The sequence below is a fragment of the Peromyscus californicus genome, unplaced genomic scaffold (genome assembly GCF_007827085.1).
Source record: "Peromyscus californicus insignis strain IS unplaced genomic scaffold, ASM782708v3 Scaffold_17__1_contigs__length_78620276, whole genome shotgun sequence".
Lineage (NCBI taxonomy): Eukaryota > Metazoa > Chordata > Mammalia > Rodentia > Cricetidae > Peromyscus > Peromyscus californicus.
In genome coordinates this window covers 636,050-655,893 of record NW_026294469.1, presented here as the reverse complement: position 1 = coordinate 655,893, position 19,844 = coordinate 636,050, and the positions used below count along the sequence as shown (strand labels likewise).

Below are 19,844 nucleotides of genomic sequence, written 5' to 3'. Positions count from 1 at the left end.
TAACTTCAATATACTTCACTTAACTGAGCTATAAAGCATTTGTTAAAAAGAATGATTTTTATATAAAGTGAAATCATAAATTTTAATAGTATCCATACTTTCTTCTTCAAGTTAAACTGTTCTATTTGAAATGTGAGGACAACTGAGTCCTGCTGTTCTTGCAGTCCAGGTGGCAGGAGCCTCCAGTTCCAGTACAACCTGAGACAGAAAACAGGACTACGCACTTGGGGACATCCACAAGGATTCCCACATTCGAATGCTTCTAAAACTTTTTTTTTTTTTTTTTGAGACAGGGTTTCTCTGTGTATCTCTGGCTGTCATGGAATTCACTCTGTAGACCAGGCTGCCCTCGAACTCAGAGATCCCCCGGCCTCTGCCTCCTGAGTGCTGGGACTAAAGGTGTGCACCACCACTGCCTGACAACTTTTTATTTTTTAACAAAAATAATTGTCATGTTAAGCCAGGGTCTCATGTACCACGTGGTAGCTGACAACCTGCTCTCTGTAACTGGGGTTGACCTCCTGAGCTTTCCAGCTGTCACTCACAGGAGCTGGGATTCCAGGCACTGTAACATCACGTTTACTTTTGCAGTGCTGCATGTTGAACCCAGCTCTTTCTGCATGAAAGCAAGAACTTTATTAACTGAACTACATCTCCAGCCCAAATAATTTAAAAAAAATAGAAAGGTTAACTTTTTTTCAAGGTTTCAGTATCTCTGAGTTAAGAGAAATGTCTGTTGAAGGCAGGAGCTGTCAAATCTCAACCACTTTAATAAAAAGTCAGTTTAAGGACATAGTAACAAAAAAATGGTGAAACATGTCTGTAAGCCCAGAATTGGGGAAGCAGAGGCAGGAGGATTAGGGTATCCCTGGCTACAGATCAAGTTTGAGGCCGGGTTGTGATACATAAGAACCTGACTTTAAAAGGGGGAGAGGGGATCACATAATCTTCCGTAAAATAAACAGGAAAAATTAATTTCATTTCCCTTAAGACTTTGAAGCAATATAAAAGATAAAAAAAATGAAAAGGAAAAAAAAAAAAAGCAGATGTCAGTAGTAAACTGAGCAACTGATAGTCCTGGATTATTCTGCTTAGCCAGGGAATTAAGAGTTAGTGTTTGGACGTTATACCCTGGCCTGACTCTTAACTACAAAGATTGTATATCATCCTTGTTAGGTATCATCTCCTGATTTAGGGGACTAAGGGAAAGACTGACCACACTCATGGAAGCAAAGTACACAGTTTCTGGGTAACAACATCCCATCAAACTGGGTCACAAGCATCTATTACAGTGATCAATCTCTAACTTTGCAATCCCTAAACCACTTTTCTAAACTGCTCATTAATGAAATCACAGCAGTGTTTCATTTCACTGACTAGCTTTTTCTAGCAAAGAATAAAGTACCTATATCTCTTAAAAAACGAAAACAAAAGAACATCTTACCTTTTCTATGCTTTAATCTAGTTTCTGATAGCAGGAACTATTAGGCTGCAGGCTGTCATCTACTTAGCTGGAGTGACCTTTTTTTGGGAGAATCCCAGTCTTTAAGACACCATGAAAGATATTTTAAAGTATAGAGAAGCTGGAGGGCTTCTGAAGGTAGAGCGAAAGGCATGTAAAACACTGCTTATTTCTAATTCCACAGATAATGCACTATCAACATTTCACTGGATATTAAGGAATAAACACTGGGAATATCTAAAAAAAATTATGAGTGCAGAAGGTTCTAAATTTTAAAATTTAGAAAATAAAATTTAAAAACACTGAAGATGCAATAAATAAGTAAAAATAAACCCAAGACTCACACTCTCTTTTACTTTTGTGTGTTTGTGTGATCTCTGTGGGGGTCAGAAAAAAAAAAAATCACTGGGTCTCCTGGAGCTGGAGTTACAGGTGTTGGTGAACTGCCCCTTGGGTTCTGGGAACCAAACTCTGGTCCTCTAGAAGAGCAGCAAGCACTCTTAACTGCTGAGCTGTCCCTCCAGCCCCTCACATTCTTTCAGACTTTAAGTTTTAAGCTTTTCAAAGCTGTGTTTTACCTACTTAGTAGGTACCTACTTAGTAATAAAATGACAGTTTATTAACCTCGGAAGCTTTTCTTTTCCAATTGCTGGTGAAGGAAATCCTCACAAGACAACAGAAAAGGAGACACATTTAGAAAGCTGGTCTGACACAGTGGATAAAGGATAAAAAAGAAACCCACCTACTTTATATTATGATGTGGAAATTTCTCTGAAATGCTTAACTCTATTAATTTCTTATTAAAATATCCTTGGAAATGTTATTTGTACCCTCTCACCAGAAAAACAAACAAACAAACTTTTTTTTTTTTTTTTTTTTTGGTTTTTCGAGACAGGGTTTCTCTGTGTAGCTTTGCGCCTCTCCTGGAACTCACTTGGTAGCCCAGGCTGGCCTCGAACTCACAGAGATCCGCCTGGCTCTGCCTCCCGAGTGCTGGGATTAAAGGCGTGCGCCACCACCGCCCGGCAACAAACAAACTTTTAAGACATTACAACTGAATATCATTTCCTGAGAAATGAACCTTTAATTCCTAAAAGGACATTAATTCTTCAATGTTTGATAATTTCTTTTTTGTGCTGATAATATTACTTAAATTGACACCTCAGCTTTTTATATTTGCTTGTTTTGGAAAGTTTCTTTGTTAAGCAAGAACTCTGCTATTTTCTTTTCCTCTTTAACATAGGATAAAAGTTTTGGTAGAGTTTATGTTTGCCCCATTAAAATAAATAATTATAAACTGAATTTTAACAATCCAAATACAACCTGACCATTTGTCCCTTAGATAAACTCAATCAGTTTCTGTGTTACTGTGTATCTGGACTTCTTACTCTTCCTTTTCCAGTTTTTTCTTCTTGTTGTTTGTTGGATTTCCTACCCTCTAACTTAATTTCTCTGCCGTTTGGGAGCTACATGTTGATTTTTTTTTTGGAAACGGAGGTGGAGTTTGAGACACGTTTCTGTGCAGCCTTGGCTGTCCTGGAACTCACACTGTAGACCAGACTATCCTTGAAGACATAAGAGATCCGCCTGCCTCTGCTTCCTAAGTGCTGGCATTAAAGGTGTGTGTCACCACTGCCCAGTACTACCTGTTGATTTTAATACACATACAGTCTAAAGTTACTTGTTATTTCAACTTTTTCCCTAAATATTACAAGGTCTGCATTGAGCTTAAATTGCTCACCGGACACTTACGCTTTCCCTTTCCATACTACATTGTCACTGTTCTATGTTAGTTTAAAAATCAGCTATTAGAATTTTTTTCAGTCAATAATAAATTGTCATGTTTTTCAACTTTTATGCTCACTGATGCTTTCTGTATCCCAGCTTCCTTCTTCCTAAGGAACATGTTTTATTAGTTTTTTTCAAAGTGAGGATCTTTAAGTTGCAAGCTTCCCAGTTTTTCAATAAAAGTGTCTTTTAATTTTCAGTCTTGAATGTATTTAGCTGGGTTTGGAATTTTACGATCATGGTCGTGTTTTTGTTTTGTTTTTTTTCCTCAGTACTTTAATATTTCTTCACTGTTTCCAGGTAGGGATGATGGTTGGCAAGTCTGAAATGGCTGCTCTTTCTTAGGTTACATGTCTTCCCTAACTTTAGTGGCTTTTAAAGGTTTCCTTTACCATACTGAAGTGTACATTTGTTGTTTTCTGCTTGGTAGCTATAGTACAGTTTTAACCTGTAGATTTGGACTTTCTGCACTTCTTTTCTATGCTGTTCCCTCTATTTTATTCTTTAGAAATGGCTTCAGATGCCAGGTGTTCTCAATATACTCCATGACTTTTGTTCTTTCACTCTGTGCTGAGCTGCATTGTGGACCAAGTTCTCACCACGTCTTCACTTCACTAGGTTTTCTTTTGACTACAGTTCCATCTATAGATTAATCCTGTGTCTTATATAAAGGTTTCAATGATCGTATTTTTTTATTTCTACGACTCACAATTATTTGTCAAGTCCAATTGTTTTACTGCCTTTATACCTATTTCAATTTCCCAATTTCTTGTCTTTTTTGATGGCTACTATCTCATCAATTACCTCTGGGTATAATAAACACACACAAGTGTGTGTGTGTGTGTGTGTGTGTGTGTGTGTGTGTGTGTGTTGATCTGGTTGAATATTACCTGTAATAAATGTGTATATTTCAGTAGATGATTTTGCCAGTGATCTTTTACTAGACCTCCTTAGACTTTGGAGTTTTAACTAATTAGAGGGTTTGAATGGGAAACTTTTCTCTTGATGTCCTTGCTTACTTCACTTTCTTTTTTCTCTGTGTATACCCATCTCTATCTAGCAGTTTTGCATTATGTCCATCAGGGCAGCAAATATGAAGAAGTGTTCTGACTTTTGGGGCAGCTGCTTGAGGAGACTGTAGGTGGCATCATGTTTGCATCACCGACTAAGCACACAGAGACAAAGCTATGGCTTTGCTATTCCCGGGCTGGTGATGTCCTATAAAACCACGGCTCTCGGCAGTTTGTGATATAGGTAAACTTCCACAGCAGTCCCCAGCTACTGGCAATATGTGGCTCTGCCTTGGTTGAACAAGGAGCACACTTAGCCTCTGTTACTTGCAGTCAAACTTGTGGGGCCACCATCTGCTTTGGATGGAGTCCAACAGGCCATGGCTTCTGTTTCACTCCCATTAACTTAGTATTTATTTTGCTTAATTATTTGTTGTTGTTCTTATTGGTTTTTTTCCCCCCCAAGACATCGTTTCTCTGTGTAGTTCTGGCTGTCATGGAACTCACTCTGTAGACCACACTGGCCTCGAACTCAGAGATCCACCTGCCTCTCCTTCCAAGTGTTGGGATTAAAGGTGTGCATCACCACCACCCCGCATAATGTGCTATTTCTGATCTATGAAGATATTTATTTCTGGGAGCTAGGCTTTGTCTTTTCAGTGTTCTCTTTTTCATATTTCACTTATTATTGCTATGTGCTTGCAGCAAAAGGAGTGAGTCAAAACATAAACTCAATGTGACACTTTGAACAAAACTCACTAAAATGCATAGAAAAATCAACAGGGAACTTTAAAGCCCTTTATTTTTAACTATATGATAAATGAACTGCAAAGTATTTTTATACAAAATAAATTCTAACTTAAAATTTAAAATATATACACTTCAAAGTAATCAGGTATATTTATTCTAAAGTAAGTCCACTAAGTGACTTAGTGGGAAACAGCTTTGTAATCAAATTCGTCCTATTTGTTCAGTAAGAAATAAAAATCTCAAACTAAAACCAGCGTTGGCTATAACCAAAAGTAAAGAGTGATTCTACTGAACATGAACAGACTAGGCACTTTTAGAACAAAATCCCTCAAACTTAGTGGAAAATATGACTTTTACCTTTTCGCTTGTTAAAAACTTTGCAAAGTACACATGTTCTCCTCCTGTTTTCAATTCTTCCATTTTTTTCCTAGAGGCTTGAGTATCATCTAATTTATAACTCTTAAAAACAGCTAAAACTTCTTCAGAATACTGCAAAAAAAAAAAATTAGTTTTCTTTGACATTGTTATAAAAAATTCATTTAGTGATTTTCTGTATCAAATATTTAGAATTTACTCTCAGTTAACCTATGTATAATGTAAGGCATATTATTAAAAAGGCATAAAAAATTCTAACAGCAATGTGGGGGTAAAAACGCTTTTGATGAGATTTCATAATACTGCAAAAGCAGGAATAAACATTATTCCTCAAGAGAACTACAAGACTTTTATAATATTTTGTAAAGTGTCAAGCAGCAAACAGAAAAAGAAAGGCAGCGAGTCCCAGGAAAGGCACAAAGCTACACAGAGAAACCCTGTCTCGAAAAACGAAAAAAAAAAAAAAAAAAAAAAAAGAAAGGCTTTCCTAGTAAAGTCATTCCCCCTTGGGTATCTGTTCAGCTCTGTCTCTGAGACAAGAATCTTAAGCTACTGAAATGTCTCCATTAAGACATAGTATACCCTCCTGTACAGTTGTCTAAACTATCTCATATAAATAGTACCTAATACAATGTAAGTGCTATGGAAATATCTGTTATAAGAAAGCAGTTTGCATGTGTTCACTACAGACACAAATTTTCCAAATATTTTCAATCTGTGGGTGACTGATGGCATAGGTGCAGAACCTTCTGATATAAAGAGCTGATTGTATATAAAAACTTACCAGTGAATGCTTTTGCTAAGTGGTTATGATGTTATTGCAGTCTAAAGAATCATACTTATATGAACACACTAGTGCTGTGCTTAGACTTCACCAGAGAAACCTCTTATTGCACTGTAGTGGCTAAGATGTGAGAGTAAGTGATAGCGGAGTGCTCAAGCCCTAAGTTGGACATCTATATCATCACGACCAAGCCCAGGGAACATTGTGGAAGTAGGGACAGAAAGACGTAAAGGTCAGAGGCTGAGGGGAGATATGCAGCAAAAAGATGCCTTCTGGATAGGACACAGCTGTTGGACTCAAGACCTAATAACAATTGTGGTTATCTGCACAAGAACTGCATGAGATTGGGCCTGCCAGCATTTGATCACGGACTGGGGAAGAGCCCTTCAGGCCCCTCACTTGTCTGAGGGTCTGCTGGCAGCTAATGGTTATTGGGGAGGAGGGGGTCACTTTCTTCAGGGGTACATCCACTGATCTCACTGCCACACTCCAGTAAAGAACTGCTCCCATATGCACGCAGGCAAACCTAACTAAACTTATTTGGGTCAGGTGCCAAAAGAAGATATGAAAGCAGGGAGAGAACTTGCTGGAAAGAAGGGTGTGTGTGTGTGTGTGTGTGTGTGTGTTAGAAAGAAATGGGGTAAAAATGCCTAAAATTCATGTATGAAAACTGTAAGAGAAGTTTTAAAGAATTAGCGGTAAAATCAACTGTTTAACCAGCTATGGAAACCTCAAAAAACTAACAAAACAATGAGAAGATAATTCCTTATAATTTCTCACTCACCATTTTAATCTCAATATGGATGATTTCATTCCTCTAGACTGCATAAAAATTAACACAGAACATTTACCATGTGCTGTGGGATGGTCTGTATGTCAAATGTGTTGCTGATTGGTCAATGAATAAATCACTGATTAGTCAGTGGCCAGGCAGGAAGTATAGGCGGGACTAACAGAGAGGAAAGTTGAGAGAACAGGAAGCTGGGTGAGAGAGACACTGCCAGCCGCCATCAGGACAAGGAAGATGTAAAGTACCGGTAAGCCACAAGTCACGTGGCAAGGTATAGCTTAATAGAAATGGATTAATTTAAGCTGTAAGAACAGTTAGCAAGAAGCCTGCCACGGCCATACAGTTTGTAACCAATATAAGTCTCTGTGTTTATTTGGTTGGGTCTGAGCGGTTGTGGGACTGGCAGGTGTCAGAGATTTGTCCTGACTGTGGGCCAGGCAGGAAAACTCTAGCTACAACCATGTTCCTTTAAAAACTATTTATCTATATATTTTTTTTATTTGGATCAGTCTGCCATTTCTACAAGACAAATAAGGGAATTCTTCTAAAATGGGTGGCAAATGTTTTGTAAAGGACCAGAGAGCAAATATTTTGGGCTTTGTGGCACATATGGTGTCAGTTCCAACTACTTAACACCGCCACACTACAGAAACCCACAGGTAAACGAATCAGCATGGCTGTAGTCCAACAGACCTCTTCACAAAGCAGACTGACTTGGCCTGGGGCTATAGTTTTATGAACCCCGTTTCAATAGAACAACTGGGAGAAAAGAACAATTGAGCAGGGTAACTACTTTCAAGCCATCTCCTTGCTGTGGGATCTTTTCCCTGCCTCTCAATAAACATTACTGTGTGCCCTTCAAAAAGATTCAAAAATAGAAGACATCCTGAAAAAAAAATCACCAATTTATGTTGACAGCAATTACTTTAAAAAACAAGCCCTCAAGGCTTTAATTATTAACTTTTAAACTTTAAGCCACTTAAAAACTGTACTACAAAATCAGTAGTTAAGAATCAATTCACAATTTAGTTTCTGAATATTATATAATGGGTATAAAACCATCAGAGAAAGAATTCTATAGTGAAAAGTATTTGGGCAAGATAAAGTCTGGCTCTGCCATTATCTGTGAGATATCAGCTTTTTGAGGTCTGTGGCTGGTAACTCACCTTGAGAAAAGTTTTCCAAGAAATCTTCTCATAGCATTGTACTGGGTTCCTGAAGTAATCCTGAAGCGACCAAAATTTTCTATATAGGTTGTAATCAATTGGAATAGAGCTATAAAATAAATATTATATTAAATCACTTAAATTGTTTATAGATATATAAATGTTCTTTTCCTGGGCCATAAAACCTTTTCAGAAGCTCATATCCCCTAAAAACTATACATTAAAAAATAATTACATAAACTTTTACAAAGAGTCTGAAGGGATCTGAAACCTCCATAGACCCTTTGTATACTGGTGGAGCTCCTGAATTTTGACCAAACATATGGCTATTTAGAATGAAAGACTAATGACTCTTGATCTTTCTTGCTGCTAGGAGTGGCCATGTGAAATTAGTTGGAAGAAGTCATATGTGCAGTATCTGGGCCATGTTTCACCATATGTCTTCCCCTTTCCTGCTGGTGTAAATGTAGAACTGGCTCTGAGCCACTACACTATAGGAAAAAGGGCAAATGTATGCTGGAAACAGAAGTCAGAAGAAATCTGGGTTCGTAGACTACCCCGTAAGTACTATCCTGCTAGCCCTGGACACTTAAACCAATTTGAATGGATAACTACCAACTATTCTAGGAAGTGCTAGTATGAGACAAATATGTAAGGAACAAATCAAGTTAGTATCACAAAAATAGGCCTTTTTTCTAGTGACTTCACTATGGTATTACTAATTCAACTTCCAATCTGGCTATGATACTATGTAGGACCAGGGGATTTATTCTAAGAAAAACAGAAGGTTATCTCTAACAGAAAGAATCATGCAACCATTTATATGTCCATTTTTGTCTGAGTCACTAGAAGATTCAAATACAATTTAGTACTTGACATCAATAGGAATCCTTTACTTAAGGGCCAGAGAGATGATTCAGCGGTTAAGAGCCCTTACTGTTTTGTAGAGGACCAGAGTTCAGTTCTCAGCACCCATATCAGGTAGCTCAAAACTGCCTGAAACTTCAGTTCTAGGGGACTGGACACCTCTCTAACCTTCAGAGGCACTTGCACTCATGTGCACATACCTACACATAGACACACATACACATAAATAAAAATAAATCCTCTTTTAAAAAGGATCTCGTGGGCTGGAGAGAGAGCTCAGAGGTTAAGAGCACTGACTGCTCTTCCAGAGGTCCTGAGTTCAATTCCCAGCAACCACATGGTGGCTCACAACCATCTGTAATGAGATCTGGTGCCTTCTTCTGTATACGTAATAAACAAATAAATAAATAAAAAGTAGGAACCTATGTTCAAAAAAATAAAAATAAAATAAAATAAAATAAACAACAACAACAAATAAAAAAAAGGATCTCGTTTTTAGCTATCTTTCTCCGACACGTGTGTCTGTGTGGGGGTGTAGGTGCATGTGTGGACTATGGAGGACAACCTTGGGTGTAGGTCCTTGCCTCCATCTTCTTCCAGGTAGGGTCTCTACTGTTGCTGCAGCACACACTAGGTTAGCTGGCCTGTGAACTCCTGGGTATTCTCTTGCAGGAGCTCTGGGAGTACAGATGTGTGCTGTAGATGGATTCTGAGGTTTCAGACTCAAGGCCTCACAACTGCATCTCCTTACCCTCTGAAGAAGAATTTTATTCAAGTTGCTGATTATCATTTCCAACCTTCTTTAGTTGGTTTGGTGGTGAGGTGCCTTACAGAATCAATCACACCTGTTTTCTGTGGTGCTGGGGATCAAACTCAGCACCCTATAGTATAATAGCCAAGTACTTTGCCTCTAAGATACACCGCCATTCCAGAGTAAATTTTGAAGGAGTATTCAACATACTAAGAAACTTTTATAGTTCAGTCACAAAAACATCTCCTACTTGATGGTTATATTCCCTACTCCTAAATGTTATTTTTTTCATGGTTAAAGGTTTTTTTGGTGCTGAGGATTGAATCTAGGGTTTGTATTTGCCAGGCAAGAGCTCCACTGAGCTATACCTCCTGCTCTCTAATTAAACAAAGAGTCCACACACTGGACACCAATTTACTGTCCACTTTTACTATTCTATAAAAACTTACGGATTTCCTATTTAAATACACACACACACACACACACACACACACACACACACACACTCACACACACACTATGGGATGAAGAATTGAGCCCAAGATTTCATGCACACTAGACAAGGTCTACCACTAAGCTACATCCTTTGCCTTTTTTTCCTTTTTAAAGATAGAGTTTCGCTACCTTTCCACTCACATAATGCAAAGAGAGAACTGACTTTCAAAAACTGTCTTTTGACCTTTGCGTTTGTGCTACGGCACATGCAGCATGTACATACACACTAAACAAACAAACAAACAAACACAAAACAAAAAAATACTGAAATCTAAAAGTAAATAGGAAAGTTGTTTAAATAAGATTTGGCATATTTGAATCTTGGATCTTCCTGTCTCAGGCTCCCCAGCAGTTAGGGTGATAGGCCTGTGCCAATGGGCACAACTTACTACATTTGTAAGCAGTAACAAGTTAGAGGTAAGAGTTACTATCTAAAATAGAATGTCTGAAGTAAGATGCAGTCAAGCATGACTGTAGTCCAGACATTTGGGTAAGGTGAGGCAGGAATATCTCTTGAGCCCAAGAATTGAAAACCCATCTGGCCAACAAAGGAAGATTCTATACAACACCAACAATCCTGTAGAATGTCACCTAAGTATCTTAAATTGAAATGCTCTGAAAACCAATTTTTTTAGTGTTGAATAATGTTATCATTATTTTGAGACAAAATGCCCTCAAATTCAAGGCAGTCCTGCAGCCTAGCCCTCAGGTTCTGGGTGTACAGGTCATACTACTACTCCTGGCTCCACTGAGCCATTTATAGAATCTTTTATTCTTTTTATTTTTATTTTTTTTTGGTTTTTCGAGACAGGGTTTCTCTGTGTAGTTTTGTGCCTTTCCTGGAACTAGCTTTGTAGACCAGGCTGGCCTTGAACTCATGAAGATCTGTCTGCCTCTGCCTCCCAAGTGCTGGGATTAAAGGCGTGTGCCACCACCGCCCGGCAATTTATAGAATCTTACACATGAATTTTAGTATAAAAACATTTATTCGTTATTTGAATCAAATCTAAAATAGACTCCATAGTATGAATTCATGGGTGATACTTTATAATTTGTAATCCAGTTTTTGCTACAGACCACAGGAATATATTATAAGAACTCAACTGGTTATGGCAAAGCTACTACCTGAATGGGATCAACGAATTCTTTCAGAGGAAGGAGATTTTGGTGTTATTTTACTTGTTATATATCAGCTGTCTTCTTTTATGAAAATTCTATGTGCCTTCATAGCTTTCCCGATTGATTTTTCCCCTAAGAATTGCTAACAGTGTGGACTGATCACTATTTGTACATATACATTCGAGGTATTTGGAGAACAACCTCAGGAAAGACTTCCTTCCCTCAGGCCCATCTGTTTCTTCTCCTTTTAGAGCTGGAATCAGATATCTCCCTTAGCCACATTCAAGGACTAACAGAAATAACACTCCAGACTACCACCAGTAAATTCCTCAAGGAGACATTACCTATGTTAGGTGGAACTTAAGTAATAGTTTCGCACAATTTAGCTCGGATCCTCCTTTCTTACAGTCTTACTAACTTTGTAGACCTCTAACTCCTTACCTAACCACTTCTAGGAATATTTAGATAACCTTCTGTGCTGACAGCTATGTACAGCCAGAACCCCAGTTCAAGCCTCCCTGTAATTATCATCATTGGCAGCTTCCGGCCAGGTCCATCCCCAGACGAAGGAAAGTACCTTATCAGAGATACTTTTGTACGCTCTTAAGAACAGACCCTAGCATCCAGACTACCTGTTAGAGAAGGCCTGGCAGATGTGCGAATTAAGTTTAACTTTCTCCTTTCCCAAATCTTACCTCTAATTCCAGATCTCCCTTTAACTATGACCAGAGGCATCTAGCTGCACAAAGGTTGCCTAGAGAACGAGCACACTTTCCCCCACCCTGCAGAAAAAACAGCAGATAGCATGGACAGATAAGGGTCAAAGGGATAAAAGGGAAGTTTTATTTTCAGAGAAGGAGGATAGAACCTAGAGGTGTAAGGAGACAGAGAGGAAGAAAGGGTAGAGAACTTGAGGACGGAGAACAGAGAGGGATAAGGAGGATTTTGACCAGAGAAAACGTGAGGACAAGATGGAAGATGAGGAAGAGCCAGATGGGGAAATACTAGCTGGGTAAGAATGAGATGAGAAGGACCTAGGTGAGGCAGAATTAGGATGAGAGAATTAAGATAGAACTTAGAGGGGACAGTAGATAAAGGTAGAGAGAAATCAGGCAAGAAAAGAGCTAGGCATGAGAACAGAAATGAAGCTGTGTAGACAGGATTTTATCCCAGAGAAATAAGAGCAAGTGGACTATAGAGATCGGTGTGCTGAGATTCTAGTTCCTGAAAACAGTCCTCGCCGTTCGTAGTTCTCTCTCCTGAGCCCCTGGGATGTGTAATACTAAGGCTGGTTCTTTTAATATTATACAAGAAGTTTTGTAGTTGTTACTTTTAAGTTTTGAGATAGGGTCTCACTGTGCAGCCCTGGCTGGCCTGGAACTTTCTATGTAGACCAAGATGACACTGAACTCAAGAGCTCTACCTGCCTCAGCTTCCAAAGGCTGGGGTTAAAGGTATGTGCAAGCAAGTCCAGCCACAAATTCAGTTCTTTTATTTTAACTTTATTAATTTTAATAGTTTGATGGCTTTGCCTGTGTGTGTGTGTGTGTGTGTGTGTGTGTGTGTGTATGTGTGTGTGTGTGTGCATCACATGGCAAGAGGAGGGCATCATTTCCCTTGGAACTGGAGTATTAGATGGTTATAAGTCAACATGTGGGTGATGGGAACCAAACCTGGGTCCTCTGTAAGAACAAGTGCTCTCAACTGCTGAGCTATCTCTCCACTTAAATTCAGTTCTTAAGAAAACTGCTAACTCAGCTACTCATAAGAATTACAATTCTCTGAGGCGGGTAAGGCCAAAAGCACTGGGATATGCCTTAAGCAAACAAAGAGCTCTGACATGCGCAGTAGTATCCCAGAGGAGCCTGAAACCAGACCCCCAAGATGACAACTGCCGACTGGGAACCATCACGGCAGCTGTAAGCAGAGCCCACCAAAAACTACACACATAAACACACATAAAGTCCTTTGTTTAATAAACGAGATTGCTTACAACCTCCCAGAGGCTGTGACGTTTGGTTCTGTGTCTATTCATCCCCTGCCCCCAGGATCAGACAGTGGGATCCCAGCTGCAGAGCCAGCAACAATTCTCCATACACTTTCATTCATAAAACTATATATAATAGACAAAGACAGCTGAGTGCCAGATCCTGTTTAAACAACATTCCTGTGGATGAGTTTATTTTTAACATTTATGTATTTATTTGTTTAGCGTGTATGTACATTTGTGTGCCACAAGACAAGCTCAGAGGTCATTGGACAACTTGTGGAGTCAGTTCTCTCCACCATGTGGGTTCTGGGGATCACTCAGGTTGTCAGAGTTGGCAACAGGCACTTTTACCCACTGGACATCTTTGCCAGTCCTTGGATTAGTTTATGGTCACACCAATAGACCTGAATGCTCTCTACTAGGCCAGCCAGTAACTAGATAGTAGAGTATCTCTGGGGTTCTATTTACACTTCAAGTAACCCGTTATCTAAGCATCTACTACTTTTGTCCACTGTTGTACAGGCAGACGCTAAAGGTCTACTCTATCCATAATATATATAAACAAACCGGTCTCTAAAAAAAAAAAAAGAGTAACCATAACTAGAATAATGCTTAGAAAATGACTAGAAAATGAAGAGATACTTTTCTGTGTGCTTTACATTTTCTATTGCATGTTTCATCAGCAACTACTATAAAAACACCAAAGTGCCTTAGCAGACCACTTCTGATCATAATCTGAATCCTTTAAAAAACCACAATGAGTAGGCAGCACTGCTATATTTTAAAGGTACCAAAACGCAGCTGTAGGAAACCACTTTTTTATAGTCACATGACTAGCAAGCAAGCACTGGAATTAAATCCCAGGATACATCAACCCCTAAATGTTTCTCATATGAATATCTGATTGAATTTGAAATCTGGAATATCAGAAATACCTCTCCCTGTGAAGACAGAAGAATCCCTAATGATCTTCTGGACAGCAATTATAGAAAATCTTTCACTTACAACTGACGTTAATGCCTACTGCTTCAGACATGGAAGAGTGCTATTCTGCTAGCGCAGGAAGACTCTGGTCTTCCTGTCCCCTTCCTCCTCACTGCTTCTAATTAGCACTATGAAGAGATTATCTGTAACAGAGGTAAGAAAAGGAGTGGTAAGAATGGGGGGGGGGGGGAGAAAGAGACAGAGACAGAGAGAGAGAGAGAGAGAGAGAGAGAGAGAGAGAGAGAGGAGAGAGAGAGAGAGAGAGAAGGAGGTTTCTAATTTGCATGTCATTAAGTCAGTACACTTACCATGGGCACCAGGCCCATAGGTTAATGGAAAGGAGAAGGGAGGGGCTCCTAAGGTTGCTGTTAGTTGGGATATGCTAGTAAGATGGGCTCTGCAAATAGTCAAGTATTTGCCTATAATTTAGAAGCCAACTGATACAGCATACTAGTGATTCAGGATTTATTCAACATACATGAAAAGTATATATAAAAGAAACCTATAAGCATGATTTCCCTCCTCCCTGTCTGTAGCTTCATTCCAGCATTTGATACCTCATTAAAGGTTACCTTTATAAATCACGAAATCTAAAGCTTTAAAAACTCACCAAGTTGTTGGGGCTTCATCATCTCCCATTTCACCTTCTTCTACATCCATCCCTTCTTCTCTATCCTCAGTATGCTGAATAAAACAAAACAAAAACCACTCTGTCATGAAGTAGTCCTTGAGCAAAGTATGGCACACTATACAATTAAGTAATTTATATACCTCTACACAATTATTATTAGGGAAGTCTAGTTACAGTAATTGTTTAGCCCTATAATCTTTAAGGCAATGGGAATTTTGAATGATAGGTATAACAATAACATAACACTGCCATGTGTAAAGACACAAAGCCTGCCTTATTTTCCAAATATTTTTCGTCACCAAAACAAAGATTAAACTATTAATAATGAAGGATAGAAGCTAGCATGGGTGTAAGGCTGTAGGAGACAGACAGGCAGTCTTTACTTGTCACTGGAAACAGTACAAATGGATGTACCTTTTCTGCGAAGTAACAGTAGCTCTTAAAATGAAATGCACACACTGACTAAGGAGACATGCATGGGTTAGCAATCATACATACAGTTCACTGTAATGGTAACGATTTCTATTAGAAGTTATTTGAAAAAAAAAAAGTTATTTGAGCTGCAGATGGTAACATAAGCCAGTATTTTGGAGGTGAAGGCAGGAGGATCAAGAGCCCAAGGTCATCCTTGAGTTCAAGATCAGTCTGGGCTATATGAGACTCTGGCTTCAAATTAAAGAAAATTAGAATGTCTATTGACAAGAAATTATGGTATATCCATTCTGGAATCTAATCTGTAATTAAACTGATGTATCAGTTTAAAGAAGATGAACTTAAGAGCTGTATATATTATATCATCTTATTTGGGAAAAATAACGTTAGTTTGTACAAGTACTCCAAGTCTTGTAAGATTAGATGGAGACTATTAGGAAGGGTCTAATCTTAGACCTCACAGAAAACACTTTCCCTCTATAATGGACCTTATGATTCTGACCACAAAAGAGCTGAGCACAGCTTCTCTAACACCCACTATACCAGAAGACGAGCTACTCAATAACTCAACACCATCCAATTGTGATTATAGTCACGATACTTTGTATTTTAAATACTGTTTGAAATTTTATTACTTCTATATATTAAAAATGAAGGGCCAAATGAGATTGCTCAGAAGTTAAATTCATCCGTTGTGCAAGCCTAGTTACTCAAATCTAACCCTTGGAATCCACACAAAGGAGGAATGATAGAACCAATTCTACACAGTTGTCTTTTGATTTCCACACACGCTCCACCTCCACATGTGTATGTATACACACTAATACATTTTTTTTAAAAATGAAGTTAAAGGTCTTCAAATTTTTCATGATTTAAGGGCCCCATTTATATCAACCATCTTAACAAAAACATCTAAGAATGTTCTGTGAGAAGGTTTCTTATCAGTCTTACCTTCTGACCCAGGGTGCTTTCCTGCTCATTTGTATTGAAAACAGTGACGTTTTCCAGGTTAAACTGGCTCTGTAAGTTAAGACCTATGAAAAAGAGATTTTTATGCAAGTGCACTGTCACTTAAAAGTTGCATAAGACTATGACTTGTGTCACATTAACAAAACATAAAATACCAAATACATAAATAAGGAAATGATGAAGTCAGAAATAAACACCACACTTGATTTTCAAATACTTTTTAATATTTATTTTGTTATTGTTGTTGTTTTGAGACAGGGTCTTCTCCACATATCTCTGACTGTCCTGGAACTTACTCACGCAGACCAGGCTGGCCCTGAATGCATAGAGATCTTCCTGCCTCTGCCTCTCAAATGCTGGGGGTTAAAGGCATGTGGCATCATGCCTGGCTAAACTTTACTTCTTAAAGTGTCTCTAGAATACTCAAAATTCTATAGAAATTATAGTAACAAATAGTTTAACTATTTTTCTGAGATAGGTTCTTAATATATAGCTCACATTGGTGACTCTCCTGCCTCTCAGACTCCTGAGTGCTAAAAATAGGCATGTGCTACTATACCATGCTGAGTTAGTCCTTTTTATTCACAACATTCAAAACAAAGTCACAGATTATAGAGTATTTAGAATTTTGCCAAACTATTTCAGTCTGAGACAATATAATGAGTAAAATGAGTAAAAATATTACAAAGATGAGTAGATTATTTAACTGTCAGCAATTAGTTAAAAATAAGCAGGTCTATTAGTGTTGGCTTTACCTGTGTAATCTCATTTTTTCTGTTGCTGTTCATACAAGTGTACATGTACATGTAAGTTAGTATGTCCATATATCTTTCCTTGCTCTGCCTGCTGAGACAGTTTAGACATAAGTATATCTTAGGTCCAGATCTTGGCTTTAACTATCATTCTTAAATAAAAGGAACTAGGCTCTTTGGAAAAATGGGGGACTTTAAGGCTGGGAAAGGGAAAAATAGAGGAGCCTGGGTAATAATATATACCAAGAAAATCTGGAGGAGCTCCCAGTAGCAGAGAAAGGAACAATGTGAACAAAAAAAGTCAAGAATAATCTATGACATTATAACCCAAGGAATAAAATATCCACAGTTCATTTGGAAAGAGGTAGCTAAACTAGAAACAAGCCTTCGAGAAGACATCTTTCTCTTATGGAAGGATAAACATTAATAAATGTAGAAAAGATGAGAAAATCACCATGATGCCCTAATAATATTCACATCAGGCGAGATCCACTGACAGATATTAGTAGGCAAAGATTAGGAAGAAAAGAAGTATCTGTACACAGTCTTAAAATATCATCCTTCCTCATAAGCATTTTAGATCACAAAGGAAAAAACTAGCTCTACTATATAGACAAATAGGAGATACTATCTTAACTAAGCAATGAGTGATAACACTGCCAGTACAAGGCATGTCAGCATCAATTTCAAAATGATGCTTTGAGAAGGAACATCAATTCCCTCTGTGTTCTTCAAAAGCCTAACTTCAATTCCCATCTGTTGAGTCACCAAAGATAAGCAAAAACTAAGGGACGATCATTGAAGAGACAAGGTAACATGAAAATTAAATGTAATGTGGATTCTGGAATAGAAAAAGGAAAGAGTGATAAGTTGATGAAATTCAAATGTCTCTCGTTGACAATGAGTGCTGTGCCAGTATTGATTTCTTTTTTCTTTTTTCTTTTTTTGTTTTTTCGAGACAAGGTTTCTCTGTGCAGCTTTGCGTCTTTCCTGGAACTCACTTTGGAGACCAGGCTGGCCTCGAACTCACAGAGATCCATCTGCCTCTGCCTCCCGAGTGCTGGGATTAAAGGCGTGCGCCACCACCGCCCGGCCAGTATTGATTTCTTAGTGTTACAAACTGTATTAGCATTATACACTATTAATATTAGGAATGGTATTCAGATATCTATGCTTCCTTTATAATTCCTGTCAGAAAGAGTCAGGTGTGTTATTCTGTTGTTCTTTGAGTAGCTTTTTGGGCCAAAGGAAGGAGAAAAAATTATAATAAATGGAAAAATCTCATTATCAAGCCATGTTCAGGCAACAGTGAAAAAACATTGTAGCCTAATGCCAAATTTTCTGGATGATGAAGACAGTAATAGGCTCTGAACTTGGCTAGATTAAAGGGACCCTCACTGGAAGCAGTCCCTTTTTAAGGCACCATATACAAGCAATGAAAACCCTTTCTCGAAGGGTGGTGATGGTGCACACCTTTAATCCCAGCACCTGGAAGGTAGAGGTAGGTGGATCTCTGTGAGTTCAAGGACAACCTGGTCTATGAAGTGAGTTCTAGGACAGCTAGGGCTGTTACACATAGAAACCCTGTCTCAAAAAAAAAAAAAAATCAACCAACCAACCAACCAACCTACAAATAAACAAAAAAGCCCTCTCTCAAGAAAGGTAGCCACTGTAGGACTCAAAACCATTCTTCTCAAACAAAACAAAACAAACAAACAACAACAACAACAACAAAAAACCAAAACATACAACAGTTATCAGACACACAGGGACAAGACACTTTAAGCAAAATAACCACAAAAGATAGCTGAGACAGACTCACAGAAGTGTAAGGCACTGAAATGATCAAACGTAAGCACCAAGAAATGCTTACCATGCTTTAAAACCAAAGAACAGACTTCAAAGTATCAACAGGGAGTAAAAAGCTCAAAAGTGGAAACACCTTCCAGAAATGAGAAGCCCATCAGACTACTCAGGTGTAACGCAGGGACAGGTTACTATTCATAGGGAGGCAGGTAGGTAGCATAAAAGATGGAGGGTACAGTGAAGGAATAGATGATATTTAATTGGAGATGCAAAAGTAGAAGAAGAAGCATTTATAAAACGTGAAGGCATATAAAAATAGTGAAGGCAATCACTAAAATTTTTAGCAAGTGGTAGAAGACATTAATCCAAATTTAAGATGTCAACAAATCCCAAGAATGGAGATAAAAAAGCAATCCACACATAGACACATCATAGTAAAATCAAAGAAAATCTTAAAAGCAGAAAAAAATGTTATCTTCCAAAAATTAGACATCGATTATTGTATAGAACACAAGACCAAGGCCATGAAATGGCCTACCCTGATGACATGAGCTCAATACTTAGAGCCCACATGGTAAAAGAACTGACTCCCACAAATTGTTCTTTGATCTCCACATGCATGTACACACACACACACACACACACACACACACACACACACACACACAAAGGTTTTAAAAGGATAACAAAGAATGAGAGACTAGAAGATAAAGATTACCACAAATGAAATGAAATCTATCTAGTACTAACCTAGCATTTTTCTTAGGGGGATGGTTTCAAGACAGGGTTTCTCCTTGGCTATCCTGGAACTCGATCTATAGACTAGGCTGGCCTTGAACTCACAGAGATTCACCCGTCTCTGCCTCCCAAGTGCTGGGATTAAAGGCAGGTGCCACCACTGCCTAGCCCAACCTAGAATTTTA

The 19,844-nt window shown here is 38.4% G+C and overlaps 1 protein-coding gene across 1 annotated transcript in view; it reads right to left on the bottom strand.

Moving 5' to 3' along the window:
- Thoc1 (THO complex subunit 1) overlaps positions 1–19,844 on the bottom strand; it is a 47,053-nt gene that overhangs the window by 14,866 nt on the left and 12,343 nt on the right. Inside the window, exons 8-11 of the mRNA XM_052741503.1 lie at positions 16,346–16,428; positions 14,942–15,015; positions 8,126–8,234; positions 5,368–5,499 (exon numbers count right to left, since the gene is read on the bottom strand). Of these exons, the coding sequence (XP_052597463.1) occupies positions 5,368–5,499; positions 8,126–8,234; positions 14,942–15,015; positions 16,346–16,428 (398 nt within the window). The remainder of the gene's footprint in view (positions 1–5,367; positions 5,500–8,125; positions 8,235–14,941; positions 15,016–16,345; positions 16,429–19,844) is intronic.